Source organism: Bos javanicus, chromosome 16 (assembly GCF_032452875.1).
Source record: "Bos javanicus breed banteng chromosome 16, ARS-OSU_banteng_1.0, whole genome shotgun sequence".
Lineage (NCBI taxonomy): Eukaryota > Metazoa > Chordata > Mammalia > Artiodactyla > Bovidae > Bos > Bos javanicus.
Genome location: NC_083883.1, coordinates 53,077,877 through 53,105,143, shown reverse-complemented (window position 1 = coordinate 53,105,143; position 27,267 = coordinate 53,077,877). Strand labels below are relative to the sequence as shown.

The 27,267-nt window shown below is 49.7% G+C and overlaps 1 protein-coding gene across 3 annotated transcripts in view; it reads left to right on the top strand.

Annotated features, from left to right (window-relative positions):
* The window catches only part of KAZN (kazrin, periplakin interacting protein), a 1,344,061-nt gene extending 1,318,225 nt beyond the window's left edge, over positions 1-25,836 (top strand). For all 3 annotated transcript variants that reach the window (XM_061383221.1, XM_061383222.1, XM_061383223.1), the window contains 5 exons: positions 8,387-8,618; positions 10,036-10,137; positions 10,646-10,812; positions 20,378-20,492; positions 22,317-25,836. In XM_061383221.1, coding sequence (XP_061239205.1) covers positions 8,387-8,618; positions 10,036-10,137; positions 10,646-10,812; positions 20,378-20,492; positions 22,317-22,481 — 781 coding nt within the window. In that variant the 3' untranslated portion in view covers positions 22,482-25,836. The remainder of the gene's footprint in view (positions 1-8,386; positions 8,619-10,035; positions 10,138-10,645; positions 10,813-20,377; positions 20,493-22,316) is intronic.
* Positions 25,837-27,267: the final 1,431 nt, after the last annotated feature.

The window sequence follows — 27,267 nt, the reverse complement described above, 5'->3', positions numbered from 1 at the left end:
CTTCACTTTTCACTTTCATGCATTGGAGAAGGAAATGGCAACCCACTCCAGTGTTCTTGCCTGGAGAATCCCAAGGATGGCAGAGCCTGGTGGGCTGCCATCTATGGGGTCGCACAGAGTCGGACACAACTGAAGCGACTTAGCAGCAGCCGCGGCAGCAAGAGCCCTAAGCAAGACTGTTTCCCAAAACCAGGGCTTAGGCACTGGACACCCAGGGCCTCTGGAGCAGGGAGGAGCCTTCATTTAATGGCTCTGTTCTCTGCAGAATCCTGGCCTGTCTCTAACTTGCCCTGTAACCTTGTGCTCTGTGGAACTTGGTTTCTCCACCTGTGAAGTGAAGGGGGTTAAATGAGGACAGTGGCTCTTTAACCTTGGGCAATCATGGCCTATTTGAGAATCTACTGAAAACTTCTGAAACTTGCCCCAGAAGAAATACAAAAACTTCACAGCTTTGCATTCTGGGACTCTCTAACCCATCCATGGAACTTTAAGGTGCCTGTGAACTCTAGGGTAAGGACTCCAGTGAGGTCATCTTTGAGAACACATCCTGTGTGACTCTAGGTATGACATTACCCTCTCCGGGCCTGATTCCCCTTATCTCTAAAATTTATTGTTGTTGTTTAGTTGCTAAGTTGTGACCGACTCTTTGCACCCACATGGACTGTAGCCTGCCAGGCTCCTCTGTCCATGAGATTCTCTAGGCAAGAATACTGGAGTGGGTTGCCATTTCCTTCTTGAGGGGAATCTTCCAACCCAGGGATCGAACCTACGTCTCCTGCATTGGCAGGCGGATTCTTTACCACTGAGCCACCAGGGAAGACCCTATCTCTAAAATACTAATGACAAAAAATCCACCAACCCCTGCTAACCTATTACTCATCGCTTTATGGACATTATTTTATTTGATCACCACGACATCAAGACAGGATAGATATGCTTAGCCCCCTTTTAAAGATGGAGAAAATGAGGCCAGAGAAATAATGGGCACAAAGTCATACTACAGAAGATTCAACTTCAAAGTAAATTTCCTTTCCATTCTCCCAAGGCACCTTTGTGTTAAAAACATCAATGATGAATTAATAGCTCTTGCCACTATTCTTTGGAGAAGGAAATGGCAACCCACTCCAGTATTCTTGCCTAGAGAATCTCATGGACAGAGGAGCCTGGTGGGCTGCTGTCCATAGGGTCACATGGAGTCGGACACGACTGAAGCGACTTATTAGCATGCATGCATGCATTGGAGAAGGAAATGGCAACCCACTCCAGTATTCTTGCTGGGAGAATCCCAGGGACAGAGGAGCCTGGTGAGCCGCCGTCTGTGGGGTCACATAGAGTAGGACACGATTGAAGCGACTTAGCAGCAGCAGCAGCAGCAGCAGCCACTATTCTTTCTGGAACGCTGAATTCATCCTAGACCCTGTGCTAAGGTCTTTACCCTCTCTTACCTCTTTTAGTCCTGGAGGCAAGCAAGAGTAGCCCCATTTTATAGAGGAGGAAATTGGGGTGCAATGTCTCAGATCTAAGGGTGATGGAGCCAGAAAGGCCTCATATTTTTTATGCTGAATAATGACTCAGATGACTTCGAAAATCTGTGCCCAGACTCACATTTCAAGATCTGACCTGTTTCCTGTTTGGGGAGCATGAGTGTCAAATTTTATAAAATGTTTGAATTACTTTTAAAGTCATCCTGTTTTATTCACCTTCGGCACTTACAGTAGCTCATACCAACAGCTGGGCAAGTGTTGCCAAGCCGAGGCCCCATGGGGACAACTTTAATGAAAAGAGAACTGTTTGGAAGGGCAGGCGTGCATTAATTATCAGCATGCAGCTGGATATTGCTGATTATAAATGGACCTCTCAAATAGGTTAAGCAAGGTGCCTCCTCCAACCCTGCGCACCACATCCCGATGCACCACTGATTTGCTGAGCAGACCCTTCCTTCAGAGGGAAAAGAGGTCTTCTAGTCCCTATCAAAGCCCCAACAGCACATGATTCAGAGGCCACGCACTTCAGCCCCTTCCCTGGGCAAGAAACCAACAACAGCTGGGCCTGGCAAGGGTCCCTCTAAAGGGATGAGGCTGCAGCGGGTCACTCAAGTACCTTCCCATCTTCAAAGGGAGCTTGTTTTGGCCAGCAGATTCCAGCTTGGGAGCTAGGTTTCGGGGAGCCTCTTGGAAGACTGGAGCTGTCCCCGCCCCCCACTCCTCGCCTGGCCTTGCTATCTTCCTTGCGTGCACGCTTATGTGCGTGCCGCCGCGTCAGTCGTATCTGACTCTGTGTGACCCTATGGACTCTAGCCCACCAGGCTCCTCTGTCCATGGGATTTTCCAGGCAAGAATACTGGAGTGGATTGCCGTGCCCTCCTCCAGGGGATCTTCCTGACCCAGGGATCGAACCTGCATCTCTTATGTCTAACCTGTGTTGGCAGGTGGCTTCTTTATCACTAGTGCCACCTGGGAAGCCCACTGGACTCTCAGTCAGAAGCTCTGGGGCATTAGCCAGGTGGAGAGCCACATGCACCACCCCCAGTCCTTCCCTCCCGAAACTGATGGTCCAATGGGCCACTGGCCTGCTGAGCAGCAATTACCCAGCATGACAGTGCAAGGGCTCCACAGAGACTCTGGGCACCAGGAAGGGTCCTGACCGAGCACAGGGGTCCTGAGGCTTTAGGGAGAACTGCATCTCAGCAGAGTCTCGCAGGAGTTAAGCATGGGAGGAGGGTGGGATGGGAGGCCTGGAGGTGGGGAGGTCCTGGCTCTTTGGGGGCAGATTCAGAGGTTCTGGGAGGCTGAGGGGCAAGAGGAGGGGAGCAAAGCCAGGAGCCCACCTTCTTGCTCTCAGTCCATCTTCCGATGAAGTGTCTACTGCTATGCATGCAGCATCAGTCTGACTCAGCCTGGAGAACACAGTCCCTGTGCTCAGATAATTCATTTGTAAAGTTCCATGTATGATGGAACTCTGAAGGGAATTCCTAAGAGGCAGAGCAAACAGGTCAGGCAGCAAGCTCAGACAGCACACAGCCAGCCTCTGCAATATGGGAGCTGACGCCTAGGAGGGGAGGAGAGGGCCCAGGCGGGACTGGAAGAAAATGGGTGCCTGGGAGGCAGAGACCCCCCCCCATCTGAGGACAAACTCAGTGCATCCCGGAAGTGCTCCCAGCTCCAGCCCAGTGGGAGGGGAGCCTGCATCCTGTGAGGTCACCCCGAGAACTTCTGATTTTATCTCTGCAAAGGGGCGCCATGGGAGTGTTTCTTTGTTTTATTTAAATCTATTGTTCTTTTTTGCTCTTTTATGGACTTTTTATTTTTTGACCATCTGTGTGTGTGTGTGTGTGAGTGGGATAGGGATCTTAGTTCACTGACCAGGGGTTGAGCACATGCTGCGGTGGAAGCACAGAGTCCTCACTACTGGACCACCAGGGAATTCTGCTACTGACTTTTCATTAATTGAGTGTTGAACTATACTTCTTTTCATTATTGCTCTATAGTTTACAATACACACACTTCACTTAACACTATCTTCAAATAATATTATCCAACGTTGTGTGTAGTGTAACATGCTTTTTTCCTTCTGCCATTGTGCTATCATTCACACGCACATATGTGCCATAATACATTGTTATTATTATTTTTTGAACTGGCCATTATCTTTGAAGATTAGCAAATAAGGAAAATATTTACCAAGATAATTTACCATTTCTAATCTTCTTCAAAAAAAAGTTTTATTGTGGGAAAATACCCACAAAATGTACCACCTTAATCTTTTTTTAGAGTACAATTCAGCAGTGTGACTTTACCAGCTTCCCTGGTAGCTCAGCTGGTAAAGAATCCACCTGCAATGCAGGAGACTCTGATTTGATTCCTGGTCAGGAAGATCCGCTGGAGAAAGGATAGGCTACTGACTCCAGTATTCTTGGGCTTCCCTGTGGCTTGGCTGGTAAAGAATCCTCCTGCAATGTGGGAGGCCTGGGTTCAATCCCTGGGTTGGGAAGATCCCCTGGAGAAGGGAAAGGCTACCCACTCTAGTACTGTGGCCTGGGGAATTCCATGGACTAAGTCCATGGGGTCGCAAAGAGTCGGACACAACTGAGGGGCTTTCACTCACTCACTCAGTGGTGTTAAGTACACTCATATTGTTGTGCAGCCATCACCAGCATCCATTCCAGTAACTCTTTTCATCTCATAAAACTGAAACTCTTTCCCCATTAAACACTAACTCTCCATTCTCCTCTTCCCCAAGTAAGCCAACAGCCGTCACTCTACTTCTGAATCTGACTACTCTCAAGTTCCTCACATAAGTGGAGTCACACAGTACTTGTCTTTTTGTGACTGGCTTATTTCATTATCATAATGTGCTCAAGATTCATCTGTGTGTAGTGTCAGCCTTTTTAAGGTTGAATACTGCTCCACTGGGGCTGAATACAAGCCCATTTTGCTTATCTGTTCATCCATCTATGGATACTTGAGTTGCTTCTACCTTTTAGCTCTTGTAAATAGTGCTGCTATGAACACAGGGTGTGCTGATATATCTCTTCAAGGCCCAAATTTCAATCCTTTTGGACATACACTCAAAAGCGGAATTGCCGAAACATATGGTAATGGCAACCCACTCCAGTGTTCTTGCCTGGAGAATCCCAGGGACGGGGGAGCCTAATAGGCTGCCGTCTATGGGGTCGCACAGAGTCGGACACGACTGAAGCAACTTAGCAGCAGTAGCAGCAGCATGGTAATTCTATTTTTAATTTTCTGCAGAATCATCATACTGTTTTCCCCCGCAACTGTACCACTGTACGTCCTCACCAACAGTGCACAAGGGTTCCAATTTCTCCACATCCTTGCCAACACTTGTTTTCTTCAATAGTGGCCATCCTAATGAGTATGAAGTGGTATTTTATCATAGTTTTGGTTTGCATTTCCCTAATGATTAGTGAAGGGCTTCCTAGGTGGCGTAGTGGTAAAGAATACACCTGAGGTAACTCGGGTTCGGTCCCTGGGTCAGGATTATCCCCGGAGTAGGAAATGACAACCCTCTCAAATATTCTTACCTGGAAAATTCCATGGACGGGGAGCCTGGCAGGCTACAGTCCAAGGGGTCACAGAGTTGGACATGACTGAGCATGCAAGCACACACACGCACACACACACACACACACACACACAGTGATCAGTGATACTGAGCATTTCCCATGAGCCTACTGGTCATCTTTATATCTTCTTTGCAGAAATGTCTCTTCAAGTCCTTTACCCATTTCTGAATCAGGTTGTTTGGGTTTTTTGTTGAGTTCTATTGCTCAGTCACTCAGTCGTGTCCATCTCTTTGTGAATCCATGGGCTACAGCACTCCAGACTTCCCTGTCCTTCCCATCTCCTGGAGTTAGCCAAACTCATGTCCGGAGAAGTTGATGGCACCCCACTCCAGCACTCTTGCCTGGAAAACCCCATGGATGGAGGAGCCTGGTAGGCTGCAATCCATGGGGTCGCTAAGAGTCGGACACGACTGAGCAACTTCACTTTCACTTTTCACTGTCATGCACTGGAGAAGGAAATGGCAACCCACTCCAGTGTTCTAGCCTGAAGAATCCCAGGGACAGGGGACCCTAGTGGGCTGTCATCTGTGGGGTCACATAGAGTCGGACACGACTGATGCGACTTAGCAGGAGCAGCAGCATGTCCATTGAGTCAGTGGTGCCATCCAGCCATCTCATACTCTATCCTTCTCCTCCGGCTTTCAAGCTTTCCCAGCATCAGGGTCTTTTCCAATGAATCAGCCCTTCACATCAGGTGGCCAAAGTATTGGAGTATTGTTGAGGTTTAGGAGTTCTCTTTATTCTTTTGCGTAGTCCAAATTTCCATGTGGTTATTATTAATATTTTCTTTCCTCCTGAAGAAATGCCTTTTACATTTCTTGTAGTTCATTCCTCTGATGATGAATTCTTTGAATTTTGCTTGTTTAAAAAAGTCTTTGTTTCTTCCCTCATTTCTAAAGACTTTATTTTTTAGAGCAGTTTTCATTTCACAGCAAAACGGAGGGAAAGTTAGAGATTTCGCGTAAATCTCTTGCCCTCACACATGCATGGCCTCCCCCATTATCATCATCCCCCACCAGATGGAACATTTGCTTCAGCTGAACTGACACTGACACGCCATTGTTGCCCAAAGCCCGTAGTTTACATTAGGGTTCACTCTCGGTGCTGCGTACTCTATGGATTTGGACAAACAGGTAGTAGAGTGCATCCATCATTACCACACAACACTGAATAGTTTCACCTCCCTAGAAATCCTCTGCGCTCCACCTATTCATCCCTCCCTCTCCCTCAAACCCTGAAACCACTGATCTTTTTGCTGTCTCCATAGTTTCGCCTCTTCCAGAATGTCATACTGTTGGAATCATACAGTATGTAGCCTTTTCAGGTTGGCTTATTTCACTTAGTAGTACACATTGAAGGTTCCTCTGAGAGAGGGTTTTAAGTAGAGGGGTGACATGACCTGATGGATATATTTAAAAGGCCATCTGGCACCCACAGGGGAAATGGATTAGAAGGAGCAAGGGGGTGGGGGCAGTCAGGAGGCAGTTGCAGAAATCTATGCCAGAGGTGGCCATGGCTTGACCCCAGAAAAGGAGGCAAGGGGACAGACACACTGACCAGAGTGGTTGATAGATGGACAGGGTGGGGGAGGGGAGAGGCAGGGCAAGTGAGAGCCTGGAACTGGGAGACAGGACGGGCATTTCATCTGGAGCTTGTTAAGTTTGAGATGCCTGTGACAGCCAGGAGATGTCAAGAGGGCAGCCCATTAGGATCTCGGGCTCAGAAGAGGGAGGAGAGTTATGAATTGGGAGTGTCTGTTAACAGATGTGATCTGGAGCCCTAGAAATGGATGCCAGCCAGAGACTGGAGAGTGTGGGGGTGGAGAAAGGACGGGGTGAGGAGGGAAGATGTGCCCATTATAAGGCAGCATCTACCCAGATACAGAGCTCAATACACATCCTTGGAAGGAAGGAAGCAAGGAGCCGTGGAGGACACCATCAGGAGCAGCGGCACGATCCGCCAGCTGCACCCTGGGGAAGGGACTAGAGGGGCTCCAGAGGCATGGAGACCAGTGAGAGCGCAATCTTGATTCCAGCTTGTGCTTCTCCAGCCCAGCATTTCGCATGATATACTCTGTGTAGAAGTTAAATAAGCAGGGTGACAATATACAGCCTTGACGTACTCCTTTTCCTATTTGGAAACAGTCTGTTGTTCCATGTCCAGGTCTAACCGTTGCTTCTTGACCTGCATACAGAGATTTCTCAGGAGGCAGGTCAGGTGGTCTGGTATTCCCGTCTCTAAGAATTTTCCATAGTTTTTGTGATCCACACAGTCAAAGGTTTTGGCACAGTCAGTAAAGCGGAAATAGATGTTTTTCTGGAACTCTCTTGCTTTTTTGATAATCGGACGGATGTTGGCAATTTGATCTCTGGTTCCTCTGCCTTTTATAAATCCAGCTTGAACATCTGGAAGCTCACGGTTCAGGTACTGTTGAAGCCTGGCATTACCTGAGGTCATTTTTTAAAGTCCTTCGCGGGTGGGAGGCACTGTCCTCATTCCTTCTTTGAGGCTGCCACCCTGTGGTGAACAGGGGAATAACAGCTGAGGAGACCATCCTCCTGTCCACTTGGGAAGTATTCCTTGTGCGCCTACTACACACGCACACATTCGGCACTGGGCAAAGTTCAGTGTGGGATGCAGAAAATCTAAGATATGGTAGTGAGCAGAGGAGTTGGAATAAGCAAAACTTGGGGCTTAAATCTGATTCCAAGACGTGCCACTGTGACTCTGGGTGAAGTCCAAGGAGAGACTGGCCCCAGACAAGGTTCTATGGGCCTCGGGGACTCTGCAGTGGCCTCTGGGATGGGGGTGGGGCGGGGCGGGGGTTGGGAGGTGCCCGGTGCCCAGAGGTGCTGCTTACTGCTGCATTCATTCCTGCGGCTCTGTCACTGTCCCTTCCCGTTATCAGTGTGTCTGAATGTGGTCTTTCCTCTTCCTGTACCCTCTGTCTGTTGATTCTTTGTCATTCTTTGGGGCTCACGCCCTGCGTCTTTCTCTCCCTCTGCCTCTGCCTCCCCTGTCTTTCTCTCCCCTCTGTGTCTCTCTCTCCTATGCGTCTGTCCCTCTCTCCCCATGTCTCTCCCTGTCTCCTCCTCTCTCTCCCCTGCGTCTGCCTCGCCCCCTTACTGCCCTGTCTTTCTGTCTCTCCACTCCATCACTGTTCCTATCTATCTCTGTGACTTTCTTGGTCCCCCTCACCCTGTTATTTTGCTTCTCTCTCTGCCCCATTTCTCCCTGTTTCTCTGTTTCTGCCACCTTTCCCCACCCATCCCTCTCTCCGGCTGTGTCTCTCCTCACCAGCCTGTCCAAAGCCGCTGACCTGGACCATCACTGGGTGGCCAAGGCCTGGCTCAACGACATCGGCCTGTCCCAGTACTCCCAGGCCTTCCAAAACCACCTGGTTGACGGGCGGATGCTGAACTCCCTGATGAAGCGGGACCTGGAGAAGCACCTGAATGTGTCCAAGAAGTTCCACCAGGTCAGCATCCTGCTGGGGATCGAGCTGCTGTACCAAGTGAACTTCAGCAGGGAGGTGAGAACCAGGGTGCAGGGCACCTTCTGCAGCCCTGCTTTTCCCTTCTGGAATCTGCTATCTGTCCATCCAACCATCTGCCCATCCACGCATCTCTCCATCCATCCATCCACCTGTCCATCATTCCATGCATCCACTCTCTGCCCATCCATGTATCGCTCCATCCATGCATCTCTCCATCCATCCATCCATCCATCCATCCACCTTTCCATCAATCCACACATCCATCCCTTTCTTTCCCCCTCCCTCCTTTCAACAACTGCTTATTAGGGATGGACCAGACCCTGTGCTCAATTCAGGGGAAAAGGGAAACACTCATCCTCCAGGAACTCACTGTGTATCAGGGGCAACCACAAAGAAGCTTGTGGCCACAACATCATGGAAGGTTGTCCCAATGAGGGAAGCCCAGGGTTTTATGAAAATCCAGAGGAAAAGCTTTTAGAGGGACAAGAGAAGCCTTTCCAGCGATAGTGACGGCTAAACTGAAACCTGAAGGGAGGAATTCTGAGTATCAGTCAATAGAAGGTATGAGGGGAAAAGCAATCTAGCAAGGGAATAGCATAGACTAAGACCCAGAAGACAGATCTGTGGCAGCAGAACTGAGAGTCCTGTGTGTTTCTGTGCTGGGTGTGAGGTGGAGGAGTGAATAGGGATGCTGACAGGTAACCAGGGGGCTGTGGGGCACACTGTAGAGTTTAGACTCTGAGTGCCCCTTGTTCTGATCGCTGCCAAGCCAGAGAGCACAGGGTGTCTGCTTCAGCTTCCCCCAAACCTAGTACATCTCCCCAGCTACTCCCCCTCGGGAGGGGCCTGGGCTGCCAGGGCTGAGTGCAAAGGGTTTACTCTTCTCAGAGCACTGTCAGAGCACAAATAGTTCAGGGTCAGGGGGAGAGGGACAGAAGAGGGAGCTTTTTGGCCTTCTCAAACACCCAAGCCAGAGCCGTGGGCACAGGAAGTGACGAGGACACAGGCCCTGGCCCCCTGTGAGCCCCAGTCAGGTACAGGAGGTGATGTGTGGGAAGAACATGACGGTGAAGTGTGGAAATAGGCAGCCTCATTTGGGGCATCCCTCAAGAGACATGCAGTGAGCCCCTACTCAGGTGAGCAGGGGTGGGCTATACAAACTAGGCAGGTGGGGGCTGGGTTATACAAACTAGGCAGCTGCAGTGGGTCCCACCTGGCCCCACACTCTGCATGCAGGTGGCTCTGCCTCTAGGCTCCTCCATCCCTGGAAGTGGGCTTCTCCCCATTTCCCAGAAGGAAAGGACTGACATGGCTAGAGCAGCCGTGAATGATCTGGCCAGGACCCCTCACATCAGCATGCGGAGGTCCCTGCCAGCACCACGGACCCTCACTCTCTGTGTGATCTCGGCATGTCCCCTTGAACCCCCAGCTGACCCACTCTCGCTCCCCACAGGCTCTCCAGGAGCGCCGGGCCCGCTGTGAGACACAGAACATAGACCCCGTGGTCTGGACCAACCAGCGGGTGCTCAAGTGGGTGCGAGACATTGACTTGAAGGTGAGGGGTGATGGCGGGCGTGGGGGGTGGTGACTCTTGGGCATATGCAAATCCCATGCCAGTCTGTGTGCAAATTCAGTATCCATCTTTGTGTGGGCTGGGCATCATTTCCCAGGCTGGCAAGAACAGCCTGCCCCCTGTCACTCAAGAGGCCAGAACTACTTCCCCTGCCCACCCTTCCCATCTCATAGTGAGGGTGCGGATGCTGAGCCATCCTCGCTCTCTGAATTCAGTGGGGGTGTTGAATCCACAGCCATCTTCTCCCTCAACAAGCATTTATGGGCCACCTGCCTAGGTCTGGGGTCTATCAGTGACAAAATAGCCCAGTCGCTATTCTAAAGGCCCTAAAAAGAGTGAGGGTGGGGTTCCCCCTGAGGATTAAATACACTAGTCCCCGGGGGGTGGGGTCAAGCCCTTGCTCTTAAGGACATGTTCCCCCTGGGGTATCCCCGCCCTCAGGCCAGCAGGGCGGCCCCCCAGGCTCACCAGCCCCGTGCCTTGCCCTCAGGAGTACGCAGACAACCTGACCAACAGTGGCGTCCACGGCGCCGTGCTGGTGCTGGAACCCACGTTCAACGCTGAGGCCATGGCCACCGCCCTGGGCATCCCCAGTGGGAAGCACATCCTCCGGAGGCACCTGGCGGAGGAGATGAGCGCCATCTTCCACCCGGCCAAGTGAGTGTGAGCTGCCGGCAGCGGCTTCCGGCTTTGGAAGCAGATGGCTCTGACTTCCGGTTGGTCCTGGCCGCGCCCTTCCTGGGTCCCACTTGTTCCTTTGCGACACAGCATTCTCCTTTTACGGATCCACGCTCAGAGAAGTGAAGTGCTTTAGCCTCAATGTCATAGACTGGAAAGAGGTAAAGGAGGAGCCAATCAGCTTTTGAATAAAGTGTGGTGCTTCCCAGGTGGCTCTAGGGGTGAAGAATCTGCCTGCCAGTGCAGGAGAGGCAAGAGACCCAGGGATGGATCCCAGGGTAGGAAATGGCAAGACACTCCAGTGGAAAATTCTTGCCTGGAAAATTTCATGGACATAGAAACCTGGTGGGCTACAGTCCATGGGGTCGCAAAGAGTCAGACACAACTGATTGCTCACACGTACACACACACGCACACAAACTGGCCATTTAGAGAAGGGAGAAAGGTCGCATGTATGAGGAAGACCATGTGGGTTTGAGCTGAGGAGGATTTGCACTGGCCTAAGAGGTTTACATGGTCATTCCAGTTAGGACTGACATGGGGACAAAGGTTTGGAGACAGGGGTAGGAGTGTTAATGGTGTTTACCATCCAGGTGAGCAGACCATGTCAGCCCTTCTACCCCAGTCTCTTCATCTGAAAAGCGATCAGGGAATAAACACCTGAGCAGATAAACTAGGCCCCTCCCAGTGGTCTCTCTCCTTATGATGACGCGCTCAGGGTTAGATGACCATTCATTGAGCACATGCTGTGTGCTCAGTTACATCCTCATAACAATACTAAGCAGTTTCACAGTCTCTCTTTTATAGATGGAGAAACTTGTTTAAAGGGCCCAAGGTACTTTCCTAAGGTCAAACAACTAGTACATGGCAGAGCCCAGATTTGTCCTTTATTCTATTAATATGGTATATCATGTTGATTGATGTTCAGACGTTGAATCAACCTTACATTCCAAGGATAAATCCCAATTGGTCGTGGTGGTCATGGTGTATAATCTTTTTATATGTTGCTGGATTAGGTTTGCTAGTATTTTGAGGAAGAATTTTGTATTCATATTTACAAGGGATATTGATCGGTAATTTCCTTGTGATATTTTTGTCCAGTTTTGATATCAGAGTAATACTGGCCTCATAGAATGAGTTGGAAAGCTTTCCCTCCTCCTCTGTGTTTTGGAAGAGTTTATAAAGTATTGGTGTTCATTGTTCTTTAAACATTTGGTAAAACTCATTAATAAAGCCATCTGATCCTAGGCTTTTCTTTGTGGTAAGTTTTTTTTTTTTTAATTATTACTAATCCAATCTCTTCATTCATTGTAGATCTGTTTATATTTTCTCTTTCTTCTGAAGTCAGTTTTGGTAGTTTATATATATATTTTTTAGGATCCTAAAATCTTTTTTAGTTGATATACAGTTGATTTACAATATTGTATATTAGTTTCAGGTGTACACTATAGTGATTCATATATATAAGTATATTCCTTTTTAGATTCTTTTCCCTTATAGATTATTATAAAATATTGAGTATAGTTCCCTGTGCTATAAAGTAGGTCCTTGTTAGTTATCTATTTTGTATAGTAGTATGTATAGTTTCTATCTGTCTGAATTTGTTTCATTTAGGTTAGCTAATTTGTTAGCATATACAGTTGATCATATGATCATTTTCTTGTAATCCCTCTTATTTACGTTAAGTTATCTCCTCTTTCAGGCTTCTCAGGTGGCACTAGTGGTAAAGAACCAATGCAGGAGACGTAAGAGCCATGGGTTCCATCCCTGGGTCGGGAAGATCCCCTGGATGAAGTCATGGCAACCCACTCTAGTATTCTTTCCTGGAGAATGCTATGGACAGAGGAGCCTGGCAGGCTACAGTCCATAGGGTTGCACAGAGTCAAACATGACTGAAGCGACTTAGCATGCATGCATCCCCTCTCTCATTCCTAGTTCTAGTAATTTGAGTCATCACTCTTAACTCTTGGTCAGTCTAGCTAAGGTTAGTTTGTTTTGTTAACAGATGCCAGATTTGAGGGCTTTCCAGGTGGTGCTAGTGGTAAAGAACCCGCCTGCCAGTGCAGGAGACACAGGGTCAATCCCTGGAGTAGGAAGATCCCCTGGGGAAGGAAATGGCAGCCCATTTCAGCATTCTTGCCTGAATCCCATGGACAGAGGAGCCTGGCAGACTACTGTCCATAGGGTCACAAAGTGTTGGACATGACTGAAGCAACTTAGCACACCAGATTCAAACTGAGGCTCTATGTGTCAGGCCTGAACACTTAATCCCCAAACTACATGGGGCCTCAGAGAGCAGCTGAGTCACACCCCATGTTATGCAGGTAGAACAAAATTATGCATCCGTCACAGGGTCCAGGTGCCCTGAGCCGCCCTCCCCCAACAGCAGGCGCATACCCAAGCGGTTCTCATAGACCCTCAAGCAGAATCATCCGTGCTTTTGTGAACTGCAGATGTCCGCATCCCTGACTCAGACCCGCAGGACCAGGATCTGCTGGCAGAGCCCAGGAATCTACATTTTCAGCATTTTAAGCACGCTTAGGTGGTTTTTTATGACAAGCACTCTCTCCTCAGCTAGTAAAGAATCCGCCTGCAATGCGGGAGACCTGGGTTCAATCCCTGTGGAAGACCCCCTGGAGAAGGGAAAGGCTACCCACTCCAGGATTCTGGCCTGGAGAATTCCATGGACTGTATTGTCCATGGAGTTGCAAAGAGTTGGACACAACTGACCAACTTTCACTTTCACCCTATTCCATGAGCTATGAATCAGTAGGTGAGGAAAAAGGTTTTTCTCCTCAGAATTTTCCACTTTCCTCTACCTTTCTTCTGGAGCCATGTAATCTGTAGCAAGCTTAAGATATTCTGAGCCCTGGAGGGGTAGATCTAGCTAAACGTTAGCCATGTGACTAATTTCATAGCTGCAGTCACCATCTGCAGTAGTTTTGGAACCCAAGAAAATAAAGTCCCAGTTTAAAAAAATGGGGAAAAAAAGGAAATACCCAATAATCAGAAAGAGATTTATTAACCCAGAATTTCTACTTAAACCCTTGACCCCCCTCCCATGAGGTATCTAAGCTCAGTGGATGAACACTAGTGGGGATTCTGGAGGGGGGCACAGATAGGGCGGGTTCTTACCTTGTCGGGAGGTCAGAGACTCCTTCAAGAACTAGATGAAGGCAGGTATCAGGATGAAGAGGGAAACTGACTCGGTTTAGGCTCCTCATTTTACCTCTAAGGACTCTGAGGCTGCTCAGGCAGGGAACTAGAAGAACCAGACCTCAAGCTGGTCTCCCTGTTAGGACCTCTTTCCTTGATGCTGCTTCTTTCCGTGAGTCGACATCATGGCTGATGACTCAAAGTCTTCATGTGGGATTTTGGAACCTCGCGGCCCTTTGCTGAGACCTTGCAGTGGGTCAGGGGAGCAGACTTGCAGTTGGCTGGGGGGAGACAAACTCCATGAATTTCTAAGGAAGTTTAGAGCCCAATTCTGTTGGTACAAGAGTCCCCAGCTAAACCAAACACCAGGGAAATAGTGATCCCCAGGCAGGTGGTGAGACACTTGGGAAGGTCTGAGGGGTTTATATTAACCAAGATCTATGGGCTTTGTCTAGGACATGTCTTTCATGGTCTCAGCATCTCATCCTATCTTCTGCTTTCTTGCTCCTTTTCCTTCTCTGTTGCTGAGAGAAGGGCAGGGCAGCTTTCCAGAGAAAGGGCAGGGCAGGTGGTGCTGGTCTTTTGGGGTGAGTCTTCCCAGAATGATCAGATTGGGTGGAAAGATTCCCGTTTGAGAAAACATCCTGCACCATTGCAATAGGATTACAGACCAACCCAGGACACAATCCCAACTGAATCCCAGGCTGGGTGGACCAGGATGATGGTCATCACGACAACCCTTCACATTAATATCATATGTCATCTTCAACAAATTGCTGTCACATCCCTTGTTTTACTCGCTCCTATTCCTCACGAAGGAAGCTGAGTGAGAAGGAATCATAGCCTCTTTTGATGAATAGGGAAATAGGCTTCAGAGAGGTGCTGTGACCTGCTCGTGACTAGACAGGAGTCCGTCGCAGTGCTGTAATCTATCAACCTTTGACCCTCCACCACACTAGGAAGCCTGGAGGGGGGCTAATGATTGCCTGATTCTGCTCCCCAGGAGATGTGACCCCTGATCACATCTGTGACCCCACATCACCCAGTCAATGTGATGCCTGTAGTCACAGGAGGGTAGTCAGCTCAAAGCATCTAGGGAGAGTATAGTCACCATGTGTTAATGTCCCATGACCAGGGAGACAGGAAATATTAGCACCCAGTCCTCCACCTAGAAAGTTACATTTACCTAGAGTTTATAGGTTCCCATATGACATCATCTTCTCCAGCCTCCTCTCATTGCTATGACACCATATAACCAAAGGGATCAAGGCAGAGCAGGTTCTCACATCATCTCGTGATATCTGCTTTACATGCACTGACTTCTTATTTCTCTTGGTGAACACTGGTTCACTACCAACTCTGTCATAGTTCTGTGCTTAAGTTAAAGAAACAGAGAAATTTTTTTAAAAGAGAGAGAAATAAACCAGTGGCCCAAAAAGATACAGGAGGCAGCCATGGTATTCCAGAGCATTCACTGGAGCATCACAGGAGCCAGAAGAAAAGCCTTGATGAAGATGCATGACCGTCTCCAGCACTTGCCTGAAGGATGGTATATTCTGTCAGTAACACAAGGTCAGAGCCAAGGGGGATTCAGCCTGTAGTTCATTCAGACTCTGAATATTAGGCCTGAGAAGAGTGGCCTTTAGGCCTCAGACAAGCTTTGCATCTCTCTTGTAAATACCCCTTCCCATCCTGTGGTCTTATGACCCACAGCCCCAAAAAGTGTGCCTTTATATGTCCAAGGATGCAAGAGTCAGCCAACATCTCCCTCCCTTCTCTCCCCCTTCCCCCTCCAGATGCAGTTATAAGGTGAGGTTATCCAACTACCATAACCGTTGGCTGGGCTCTGCCATGGGCCACGCTCAGAACCCAGCACATTGTCACCACCTTTGGAGGTGGGTGCATGAGCCCATTTCACAGATGAGGAAACTGAGACACTGTAGCGAGGTTACACATCGTGCCTGGTAAAAGCTGAGGAGCTGGGATTCAAAGCACCACACTTTGCTGCTTCCCTAAAGAGTAGGAAGGGTGGTCAGAATAACAGAGGACCTGTCCGGCAGTGGTTTCATTGCCCCTGGGCCCTCCCAGGGAACTTTTTTTTTTAGATCAGTCTTCATTTGAAACAAAAGTTTACTAGTGGCTCAGGAATTGGGTACATTCAAGGTGGAGTAGCTAGATCCAGAAATTCTGGGTTAATAAGTCTCTTTCTGATTATTGGGTATTTCCTTTTTTTCCCCCATTTTTTTTTTAAACTGGGACTTTATTTTCTTGGGTTCCAAAACTACTGCAGATGGTGACTGCAGCCATGAAATTAAAAGATGCTTGCTCCTTGAAAGAAAAGCTATGAACAACCTAGACAGCACATTAAAAAGCAGAGACATTACTTTGCCAACAAAGGTCCCTCTAGTCAATGCTATGGCTTTTCCAGTAGTCATATATGGATGTGAGAATTGGACCATAAAGAAGGCTGATCACCGAAGAACTGATGCATTTGAACTATGGTGTTGGAGAAGACTCTTGAGCGTCCCTTGGACTGCAAGGAAATCAAACCAGTCAATCCTAGAGGAAATCAGTCCTGAATATTCATTGGAAGGACTGATGCTGAAGCTGAAGCTCCAGTACTTCAGCCACCTGATGCAAAGAGCTGACTCAGTAGAAGAGATCCTGATACTGGGAAAGATTGAAGGCGGGAAGAGAAGGGGATGACAGGATGAGATAGTTGAGTGGCATCACTGACTCAATGGACATGAGTTTGAGCAAGCTCCTGGAGATGGTGATGGACAGGGAGGCCTGGCGTGCTGCAGTCCATGGGGTCGCAAAGAGCCAGACACGACTGAGCAACTGAAGAGATAGTCGCTTTACTGTGTTGTGTATAATGAAGTGGATCTGCTGTATTGAGCCTCCATCCCTGAGTGTGACTGGTGAGGCAATGTGAACACAGTGCCTGAAGCAGAGATGCCTCACGATAACTGGCAGTTCACGTGCCCTGACCTCCCAGGAGCGCTAGAGTGTCTCAGTGAAGCAGTTTCCTCTGCAGTTAGATACATGGGGCTCCGCTTTCTGTCACTTTGCTCCAGTTTTCTCATTAGCGTTTCCGCGGAGAGTGATTTCATTATGAACTCAGACAGATGCAACTTCCAAGCACAGAGAGTAAGAGGCCTTGTCACAGCTCTGCCTCTGGGGCTGGCACATGGCCCAGGTCTGAGAGATCCCAGCAGCAGGCAAAGGGGAATAGTCCTGGGCCACCTGGCAGATCGCCAGAGCTGGAGTGGGAGGGGGCACACTGAGATTTGGGGGCACCCACGGAAGGTGGTGTTTATAATATTCTGCCCCACCCCAACCCAAATGATCACTGAACTGTGAGCCCAGGCCCTGGGGTGGTCAGTGCCTGCAATCATGGCCCTCTGTAAGGAGAGGGCCTGGCAGGACCTTTGGGGGCTGAATTCTGGCTCCTCCTCCATCATCTGAGGTTTTCCAGTTCCCTCATCTTGAAAGGGGAACAGTCACTTCTCCTGAACCCTGGGGAGAGTTCAAGGAGCTATCACGTGGGAAGGACCTGGCGTTATGCCCAGCACACAGTAGGCGACCAATTAAGACTCTGTTCTCCCCCACTTCACTCATCTCCACCGAAGCATCTTGCACCTCGTGGGCCTCGTAAACCCTCGTTTAACTGGGTGAGACTCAGCTCTCAGGCCGCCCAGCTGGCAGAGTCTGACTCTCACCCGCCACCTCCTACCTACACAGGATGCCTTTCCAGCGCCCCAGACGCCCTCTGTGTTGACTCAAGAAATTGCATGGAGATGCTCTGTCTTCCAGAAACTTCCCTCATTAAAGTGTATCCCTCCAGCATTCTACTCCCTCAAGGTTTGATGGATTGACTAGGAATACTCAGTAAGCCATTTCAAGCCTCCAAGGGCCATAGCCTTGCACTTGACCTAGTCCCTGCAGCATCTGTGTTTTAATCCGCAGGAGGAACAGGGTAGGATTTTAGCCACTGTGGAAAAGCAAGAAGAAAGGTGTTTTAGCATAGTGGGGGCAGCAGCTGCCCTGTGTTCCTCTGTCTACACCACAAAGACGCCACTTTCTGCACAGGGTATGGTCTGTTAAGACCAGAACTGAGTACTGGGCTCCATTGTACAGATGAGGAAATTGAGACCCAGCCAGGGAATCAACTCACACAAGGGCACAGCTAGGGGATGTGCAGTGCCTTGAGCGGGGATTCAAGCCAGGTCTGTACCCCTCAATGCCTGTGTTGGTCACAGCAATTACTCGTGATATGCAGCCCTTCTCAGCATTTTATGTGTGTCCTCTCATTTAATCCTCCAGTGACCTTATAAGAGAAATGTTGTTATTAACCCCACTTCACAGAGTACTCAGCTCAGGGGACATGACTGCTAAGGGGGTGGGGCCAGGCCCCTGATGTAGAGTCCACAGTCTTACATTGATCCCCCAAGGTGGGAAGAAAAAAAGGTCTAGATCTTGTTCCTAGAAGTTCAAGTTCCATCCCTGCCACTGTGTGTCTTATGTATCCTTGGATGAGACATACATCCCCTCTGAACTCCCATCTCTTTTTCAGTGAAAACCCAAAGAAGGGGCTCTGGAGTCCTCCCAAGCTCATGGAATGACTAATATTCCATAAACTGGGAATGGGGGGTTAATGTCCTTCCCACCAGCCAGCAAACAGATTTGGCTGCACGAGTTTAGATTGTCGTGGCTTCTGCAGTTTGAACAGCTTCCCTGCTAGACCCAGGGCATTCCATCCCCAGGAGGAGGAGAGAGGATGGGTATCAGTGAACATGTCGGTCCCTGACCCACCACAGAGCCAGAACCTCCCTGTGCTGGGGATGCCTTGGTGCCTGGGGACCTGAGAACTCAACTTCATCTGCCATCCAGCAGCCAGTGTGGGTCCCTGCCCAGCACCCTCCCCTCCCTTGAACTTTCTCAGCAGAAGTTACACCACAAGAAGCAGAGCATCTCTGAGGCAGGTGTTAGAAGGTTCATTTCTCTTCGTGTGTCTACTTCCATGGTGGCCCGAGCTAAGCCCTGCTGCTCCTGTGAAGCCAATTCCTGACTGCCCGTCAGCCAGAGCCAATTCCTCTGACATTAAAGTGATAACTGTTAATTTGAATTATTATCATTGTAGCCATTCACTAGATGTTCAGCTCAGCTCCAAAGTACTTTTTAACTAACCTTCCAATCACTTGATGAAGTCGGCTCTAATACCTTCTGTACCTGGCAGCTGGAAGAGTCAAAACTGGAGAAACCCAGCTTTTGAGAGACAAAGTGATGAGCTCAAGGCCACACAGCCAGTAAAGAGGAAAGCCAGGATTTCAATGCAGCTAAAACTTCAAGGAAGATAACTGGACATTAGTGTCTTGGGATTGGCGAGGTTGGCAGGAGAGGTGTGGAAGGCTATGCCCTAGCTGGAGAGAACCCTGCAGGCAAAGAAAGGACAGGAGCCCCAGGGACACTGATGTTCACCCAGAATCTAAAAGAGAAGGAAGGCAAATGGGAGACTAAGTTCCAAACTCCTGGCTCTGAACCAATTTTTTGCCCCAACTCCGTACCCCATACACACTAGCCCTGAGATTCACAGAGTCGGACACGACTGAAGCGACTTAGCAGCAGCAGCAAACTTCTCCCATGAAAGGCCAGGCGGTGAAGATGTTAGCACTGGGGAGCCATATGGTCTGGGTCAAAACAGATTTGATAGCAAAAAGCAACTGTAGTCAACGTGCAAACAAATGGACTAGGTTTCAGTAAAACTTTATTTACAAAATCAGTCCACTGGCCGCATTCGGCCACTGGCTGTAGTTCACCAAGTCCTAGTCTAACAAGCCTTTGATGCTTTTATACAGGGAAGGGGGTGATGGGGGTAACTTCAGACAACAAGTCAGTGGGGGACACAGATTTCAAATGCAAAGTGGGGAAAACTTGCCTGATGCTTCTCAAGCTACACCTAATGAGCTGGAATGTGGGGCTTCTCCTGTCATGTCTTGCCTCTCCTGATAGGCTTTGCAGGGTCCTGGGGGCTAAAGAGAGACTTTGAGGTCTTAGACCCCAAAGTCTCTGAGACCCCAAAGTTCAAATCTTGGCTCTGCAAGATTGGCTCACACACTCCAAGCTGTGTGATCCTGGGCAGATTGCTTAACCTCTCTGTGCCCCCTTTTCTCCAGCAGAGATGGAAGCTGGACCTCTAGGTGTGCTGTGAGGATTATGTTTGTAAAGTGCTTAGCTTAGCACAGTGGTGGCACATAGGAGGTACTAAGTGAACCACAGCTGTGGTCATTGTGACCAGTGTGAGTGACTGAGTGACTGTGTCTCTGGGTGGCAGTAGCTGACAGCCCCCCACCTTGCCCACACTGACTTGCAGTGGGTGTCTCCCCAGCTGCACAGGCATCCGGGAAGCAGAGCGATTTGGAACGCCCCCCGGGAGGGCCTCCAGCGTCACCCGGGCAGGAAAGGAGGAGAACAGCGGTGGGATCAAGTACAAGCCTGGCCGGGTAGGTCACTCCATGTGTTTCCCTGGGGGTCCCCCAGCCTTTATGTTGTCTGGGCCCATGTTACCCTTTCCCAGCTCCCCTGGTGGAGTGGTGTTGATGGACCAGGTCACACGCACAGCTGGGAGGAGGGCCCTGGACGCCACCTTCAGGGACCCTCATGATGGTTATTAAGACACACTCAGCCTTGTGGGGCTTTTGACACTGTATCTCAAAGTGCAGGTCTCACCTGCCTGCATAAGACTCACCTAGGCGGCTGCTTAACGTGCAGACTCCAGGACCCACCTGGGCCTCCCGACACTAGAGCCTCTGGGATGAAGGGGACCTGCATGCTGCCAGCCTGCCCAGAGGGTTCCAATGCACCCCAAACTCTAAGGGCCACTGCCTTAGATTTGGAACTCCAGTGGCCTGACCAAGAGCAGCGGATGAGCCTCTGGTGCATGAGACCATAAGCATGTGGGCCTCAGAGACAACACAGACTCTTAAACGGAGGTGTGTAGACATAGACAGCAGAAGTAGGTAATTCAAAATTCTTCCATTCGTTCAGATGACAGTTTTGGGTACTAAGTACATCCCAGACATGTCCTGAGCATAGGTGATAAGCATGGATAAATGACCATCCTCACCATTAAGATGCTTTCAGTCTAGAATGTACATTCCCGCTTGGGGGTCCTATCACCCCCAAGGTGGTCAGAATTGGTTCTCAGTGTGGAGGATACAGAAAGTCTTACTCTTTTTATGTGTAAGGCACAGATATACACATGGCCCATAAACACATGCACAGAGTCCCTGTGGTGTGAAAATTTCATGGTGGGGGTGTGATTAGGGAAAAAATATGTAAAAGGTCATCCTTTTAAGGGGGATGACAATGGAAAAAAAGGTTAAGAAACACTGGTCTGGAAAGAAAGGCAGTCCAATAAATAAATAATTACACAGTGCTGTCACAACTACTCCAATAGACATCTGTTCAAAATAAGAGAGAAATATTTATTGCGGGTCCAGCATGTCTGATAACAATAGCTACTCTCTGCCAGTGCCGTGAGGCTTCCCATGTGGCTCAGTGGTAAAGAATCCGCCTGTCAATGCAGGAGACACAGGCTGGATCCCTGGGTCAGGAAGATCCCCTGGGAGAGGAAATGGCAACCCACTCCAGTATTCGTGCCTGGAGAATCCCATGGACAGAGGATCCTGGCGGGCTGCAGTTCGTAGGGTTGCAAAGAGTTGGACATGACTGAGCTTGCGTACATGGCATGGCCAGCACCTTGCTGTGTGCTTCCAAGATGGGATTTCTACTTTTTGCAAAAACTCTGAGAGAAAGGAATTACTAGTTCTATTTTGTAGCTGAGAAAACTGAAGCTTAGAGAAGGCAGGTGACTTGTCTAAGGTCACACAGCTGGGAAGTGGCAGAGCAGGGATCCAAACCCCAGTTTCTGAGTCACCAAAACCCACACTTTTTCTGCCACATCTAGAATATTTCTTCTTGACCTGGGAATGCAGTCAGACCTCACACCCGCACATTCTCACCTCTCTTCCTGCTGAGGAGGAAGAGAGAAACTTTGATGGATAATCAGAAAGACTATACTTGTCCTCACTCTCGGCAACCAACTGCTTCCTTCAGGTTGGGGACACAACATAAGGTTAACTCACAAAAATCCTCCTCTCAGTCTCCCTGAGCAAGGGAGTATTATTACTCATAGAACCACAGAGTGGTTAGGTAAGTTACTCAAGGACACACAGCTGTTGGAGGTACCACATTTCCCAGATCCAAGAACACTCAATTCTTTTTTCTCTTCTTCCTGTCCTTTGTTCTCCTTCCTCTCTTCTCAGCTGCCCCTGGGAAAGATAGGAAGGGGCTTCAGCAACAAAGACCCTGATTTCCACGATGACTATGGCTCTCTTCAAAATGAAGATTGCGGAGACGAGGACTCCCAGGGCAGGCCGGAGCAGTGCCGTCTGGAGGGCTATAATGGCCTGGAGGTCACCAATGTGTAAGGAACAGATGTTCCACCAGACCCAACGCGGAGAGGCCCGGGGAGGAAGGCCATCCCGGGACCGTCACCACTGTACATAGTCAGTTCAGCCTGAGGATGCTCCTCTGGTCCCCAGAAATCTCGCAGACTGCCGTGACTTTGAATGGGATCCCCATGGAATGAGGGGGCACCAGACTGCCTTCCTGGAGTGGACTGAGGACTTCCCTGCTTCCTGGAGGAAGACTAGCCCAAAGGACAAATCAGGGTGCCCAGCACCTCCATTATCAAGGCTCTGCCACTGAGTGACTCAGCCACTGAGCAGTCCAAGTGATCCTGGGAGCCTTGAACTAAGCCTCCTGGGTGTAAAGAAGCACAGAGTTCCCCAAGATACCATCCCAAGAGGAGCAGGTAGGACTCTAGCAAGATACACAGAGCCCAGTGGTGGCAATGCCAGGAGCTTGCAAAGCTGGGGGCTCACCATCCTCATGTGGACCCTTCCAGCCAGCCTGGTGGTGGTCTCAGCTCCCACATACATGCCCTCCATGACCGAGAACTTAGCTTCTGACTTGGGGGGTCATTGAATCTCCCTTGGGAGAATGCAAAACAGGAAGGTCATTCAAATCTTAAAAGCCTTGTGTCATGTCAGCGTGGATGTATTGAAGGGCTACCTGGCCCCTCCCCTGGGGAGGGGCTCCACTGCGTGAAGGAGGGCGATGATCCCTGTAGAGGTGGGGCTGAGCAGCAGCCTTCCTAGAAAGTGTGGATACCCCATCATCTGGATGAAGGACATCGTGTCAACAAGACCGGGAATGACTGAGTCTGGACAACTTGTCCCAAGTGTGACGGTAGCAGGGAAATGCCTCTCGTTGTTTACGCGACAGACCTTGTCATCACCTGGCACGCAGGCGTGCTCCCCAGTGCCCTAACGGAGCTGAGTCTCACCAGGCGCTAAGATGATGGAGGGGACCCCCAGCCTTCCTCTTGACTCTGCTGCTGCTGTGCTGTGTGGCTTATTCCCAGTGGCCTCACCTCTCTGTGCCTCAGCGTCTTCATCTACAATACTTCTGGTTCCCTCCTGGGGATGTTGTGAGGATTAACACTTGCTAACGTCTGTAACTGTCTATACCCTCTCAGGAGACAGGTGGGAAGTTATGGGATCTGGGATGGGTGTCTCATTTCCCATTTACAACACAGAATTGATACTGTACTTGTTCTCTCCAACTGTTTTGGTTGGAGCAATGTGCACAAGGAGGGCAAGGCATGTTTAATGTGCAAGCTCTCTAGGGCCCCCACGGGACTGGACCCCCAAAAGAGGAAAATCCCACAGCCCTTGAAAACCAGTTTGATTCCTGTGTTCAGACTTGAATTCATTGACCTCATTACTGAGAAATGATTAGGGATGGACAGACAGTATTGGGGTTCCACTTACACTTTGGTTATCAAAGCACATGATTCATTTGGAACCACAGTGCTCGACTTCCAATGAGGCCTTTGGCACCGCCAGTCTATAAAAGGTTTGAATTTCCAGGACTGGAAGCAGGGGTCGGCCTCCAAGAACCATCAAAGCACCTGGTCTTCAACCCAATGAATGATTTCCCCTCAAGGGAAAAGCACAAACCTAGGCCCAGTGAGATTAAAAATTCCTCCTCCCTGAGGCCGAAGACCATTATAGTCTAAACTTAACAGAAGCACAGCTTTTTAGACAGGCGATGCCCCCTCTGGTCTGAATGTTTGACCTCTTAGGGACACATGTCTGATTCCTGGGCCCGAGGAGTGAGGCTCTGGAACCTGACTTGGCTTTGCTGAGGCTCCAAACCCACTATCTTTATGACATTCAGCCACATACATGGGGTTTGAGGCTGCAGTGCTCACAGCCCAGAGAAGGGAGTAAAACCTCCCTCTAACCTGATGCCACAGGTCACTCCCAGGCCAACATCCAGGCTGGGTGACTGAGGGCACCAGGATCTGCCTCTCAGGAAGCAGCAAACCTGAAAGGCAGTGTTTCTCACAAGGTGAGCAGGAATGGCAGACAGGGAGGTGCCTGAATGTGGGTCTGATTATATGAAACCAATGCATTGTTCCCCAACTCAGTCCCACTGGGGACAAGATGGGCAAGTGGACAATTGGGGGGGGTCACTGGAAGGAATGGCATTGCCCGAAACATTCTCAGCATTCAGCTCGCAGGCTGGGGCAACAGGGGCAACCTTGGATGCACCTTTTTGTCCAAATGATGCTCTAAGTTCATTCTCACTTGCCCAATTCTCTGTGTCCCTGAAAGTCAGGTGAGCATTTGGAACTGACTTTTCAACATGAGGATGGGTTGGCCGATAAATGAACAAGCTCCACACAAAGTTAAACCAAGAAAAGCTCTGTCTGTTGGAAAAATCCTAAATGTCAACTCTGCTACAAGTGCAGGCAAGAAGAGCAGGGCATGTGGACTCGGCAGAGAGGTTCTGGTAGCTGGTTAGCAAAGGCTGGCAGTGTGGCCACCCGTGGAACATTGACTGGCCACATCCTGTCCAAACAGCCTGGGTCATGGTCTTGGTCCTTAAAGGGTGGTGACATGACACCTGGACCTGGGAACCGTATGCATGTTCTTCTCTGAGAAGTGATGTCACCTGTATCCACGGGTGCTGGCCCTTTCCAAAGAGACAGTTGCTGCCAGAGGTTGGGGAGAACCAGGGTAGGCAGAGACACCCCATATTCCTCCTAGTAGCTGGGGGCTGCAGCCATAAGAAGGCCCAGCTTTCCAACCCTGTGCACCCCTGAAAGGCTCCCTTGTCCTTGGCAGAGCAAGGCCTTTCTCCCAGAAATCCATCTGTCTCATCACTGGACCCCAGGGTGAAGGAGGCAGGGAGACACCACAAGAGTACCTGGACCAGATGAAGTTGAGGGGAAGGGCTCTCCCCACAGCCCAGCCAGCATGGAGGGGCCTCCATGGAGGCATGGAGGGGCCTCAGAGCTGTGACCCCAAATCTTGAGGTCACTGAACGGGTCTGGGGCCAGCAGAATGGGATGATCTGGCAAGATGTTCCAAGCCTTGCTCTCCCCCTTCCCATCACAGCCCTTATGTTCTGGACACCATCGCTTCTGCTCTGCCCTTCAGGGTTCCAGTGGGCTCCTGGCAGTTGAGTGGCAAGAAAAAGAAGCCCTGTGCAAAACAGCATCTTCTGACACTAACATCCTTCCCAGCAGTTGGCTGATGAGAAGAATTTCCTGAGCCCTAACACCCCCAGGAGTTTTTAGCTGCAAAGGAAACAAGCTGTCCATGAACTAGGATGATGTTCCTGACATTTAATTGCTGGTCATGGCCCCGAATGTCTTCCCAAGAGTGAATTTTAACACTGTAACAATAAATACTACTTCACAGCACTTCACTGATGAGCTGGCCTTTTCCTCTGTGTGTTCTCATCAGTTTTCTCAACAGTCTCTTTGATGGGGGGTTATTAACCCATTTCATAGATGGAGAAACTGAGGCTAAGGTTGAGAAGCTTGTCCAGCTCCAAAAAGCTAAGACATTACAGAGTAGGACTCAAACTCAGTCACCCGCCTCCAAATCCTGGACTTGTTCCTCCCCGCTGAGTACCCCTACCCCCACCTTCCAGCATAGGACTTACCTTACCAGGCGGTAGGATTAAAAATGGCTGCATTCTGACGCATTCTGTCCTACTGGGAAAGTCTGGTGCCGCCTGTCAGAGTGCTGCCTTATATCCTGGGACCCCACTGTCAGGGGGAAACAAGGCACCACACCCTTGGTATTATTTGCTTTGCTGTGTCCCTCCTCCAGGGAATTCATATTTCCAGATGATCAGAATAGACTTTTTTTGTGGTCGTTTCAGTGGCTCAGGCTGCTACAACATAATACCAGTGCCTAGAGGTCTTAAACAACCAACATTCATCCCTCAGGGTTCTAGAGGCTGGGAAGTTCAAGATCCAGGTGCCAGCCAATTCAGCCTGTGGTGAGCACTCTCTTCCTGCTTGGCAGATGGTGGCCTTCTCATTGTGCCCTCACGGACCAGAGCGGGGAGAGAGGATGCAAACTCCCGGATGTCTCATCTTACAAGGGCACTCACTAATCCCAACATGAGGACCCCACCTTCATGACCTGATCATCTCCAGGAAGGCCCACCTCTTAATTCCAGGGTTTATCAATATATAAATTCTGGGAGGATGCAGACATTCAGTCCGGAGCAGTGGTGGAACACACAGGCTTCAGTGTACACCTGGGAGGGACAGGTGTTTCTGGAATGCAGATGCTGACTCGGGAGGTCTGCAGTGGGGCCTGGGGTTCACATTTCTAATATACTCCCAGGTTGTACTTTTGGTTCAGAGACACACTCTGAGTATTAAGATCCTGGCTGACAGCTAGGCCCTTCTGGCAAAGCCCAGATCACAGGAGATGGGGGCTGGTCTGAGGGTTCCACCCAGGGGTCCAACTGGCCCTGATGGAGCTCCAACCTAGTGAACCCAACTGTTCGCTTGTCCCAGGACAGGAGTCCAGCCTGACTCCCCAGCTCATTGCTAGGTTTAGGCAGAGGGTGGACACTCAGGAAATGTGCATTGAACAGGGAGGGTTTGGAAGAGTTAGAAGACACTGTGAGATGGGCCTGGGCACAGCCAGCTTCAGCAGGCCAACCACGTGCACTGTATTTACTGAATCCTCTTGGGTGCCATGGCCTGTTCTTGGTGCTAGGGATACAAGAGTAGAACTCATATAATATAGTGAAGGAAGACAAGGACCTCATCCATGACCGGGGTGACTGATGTCGGATGTGAAAAGTGATAGGTGTGATGGAGGGGTGGAGGTC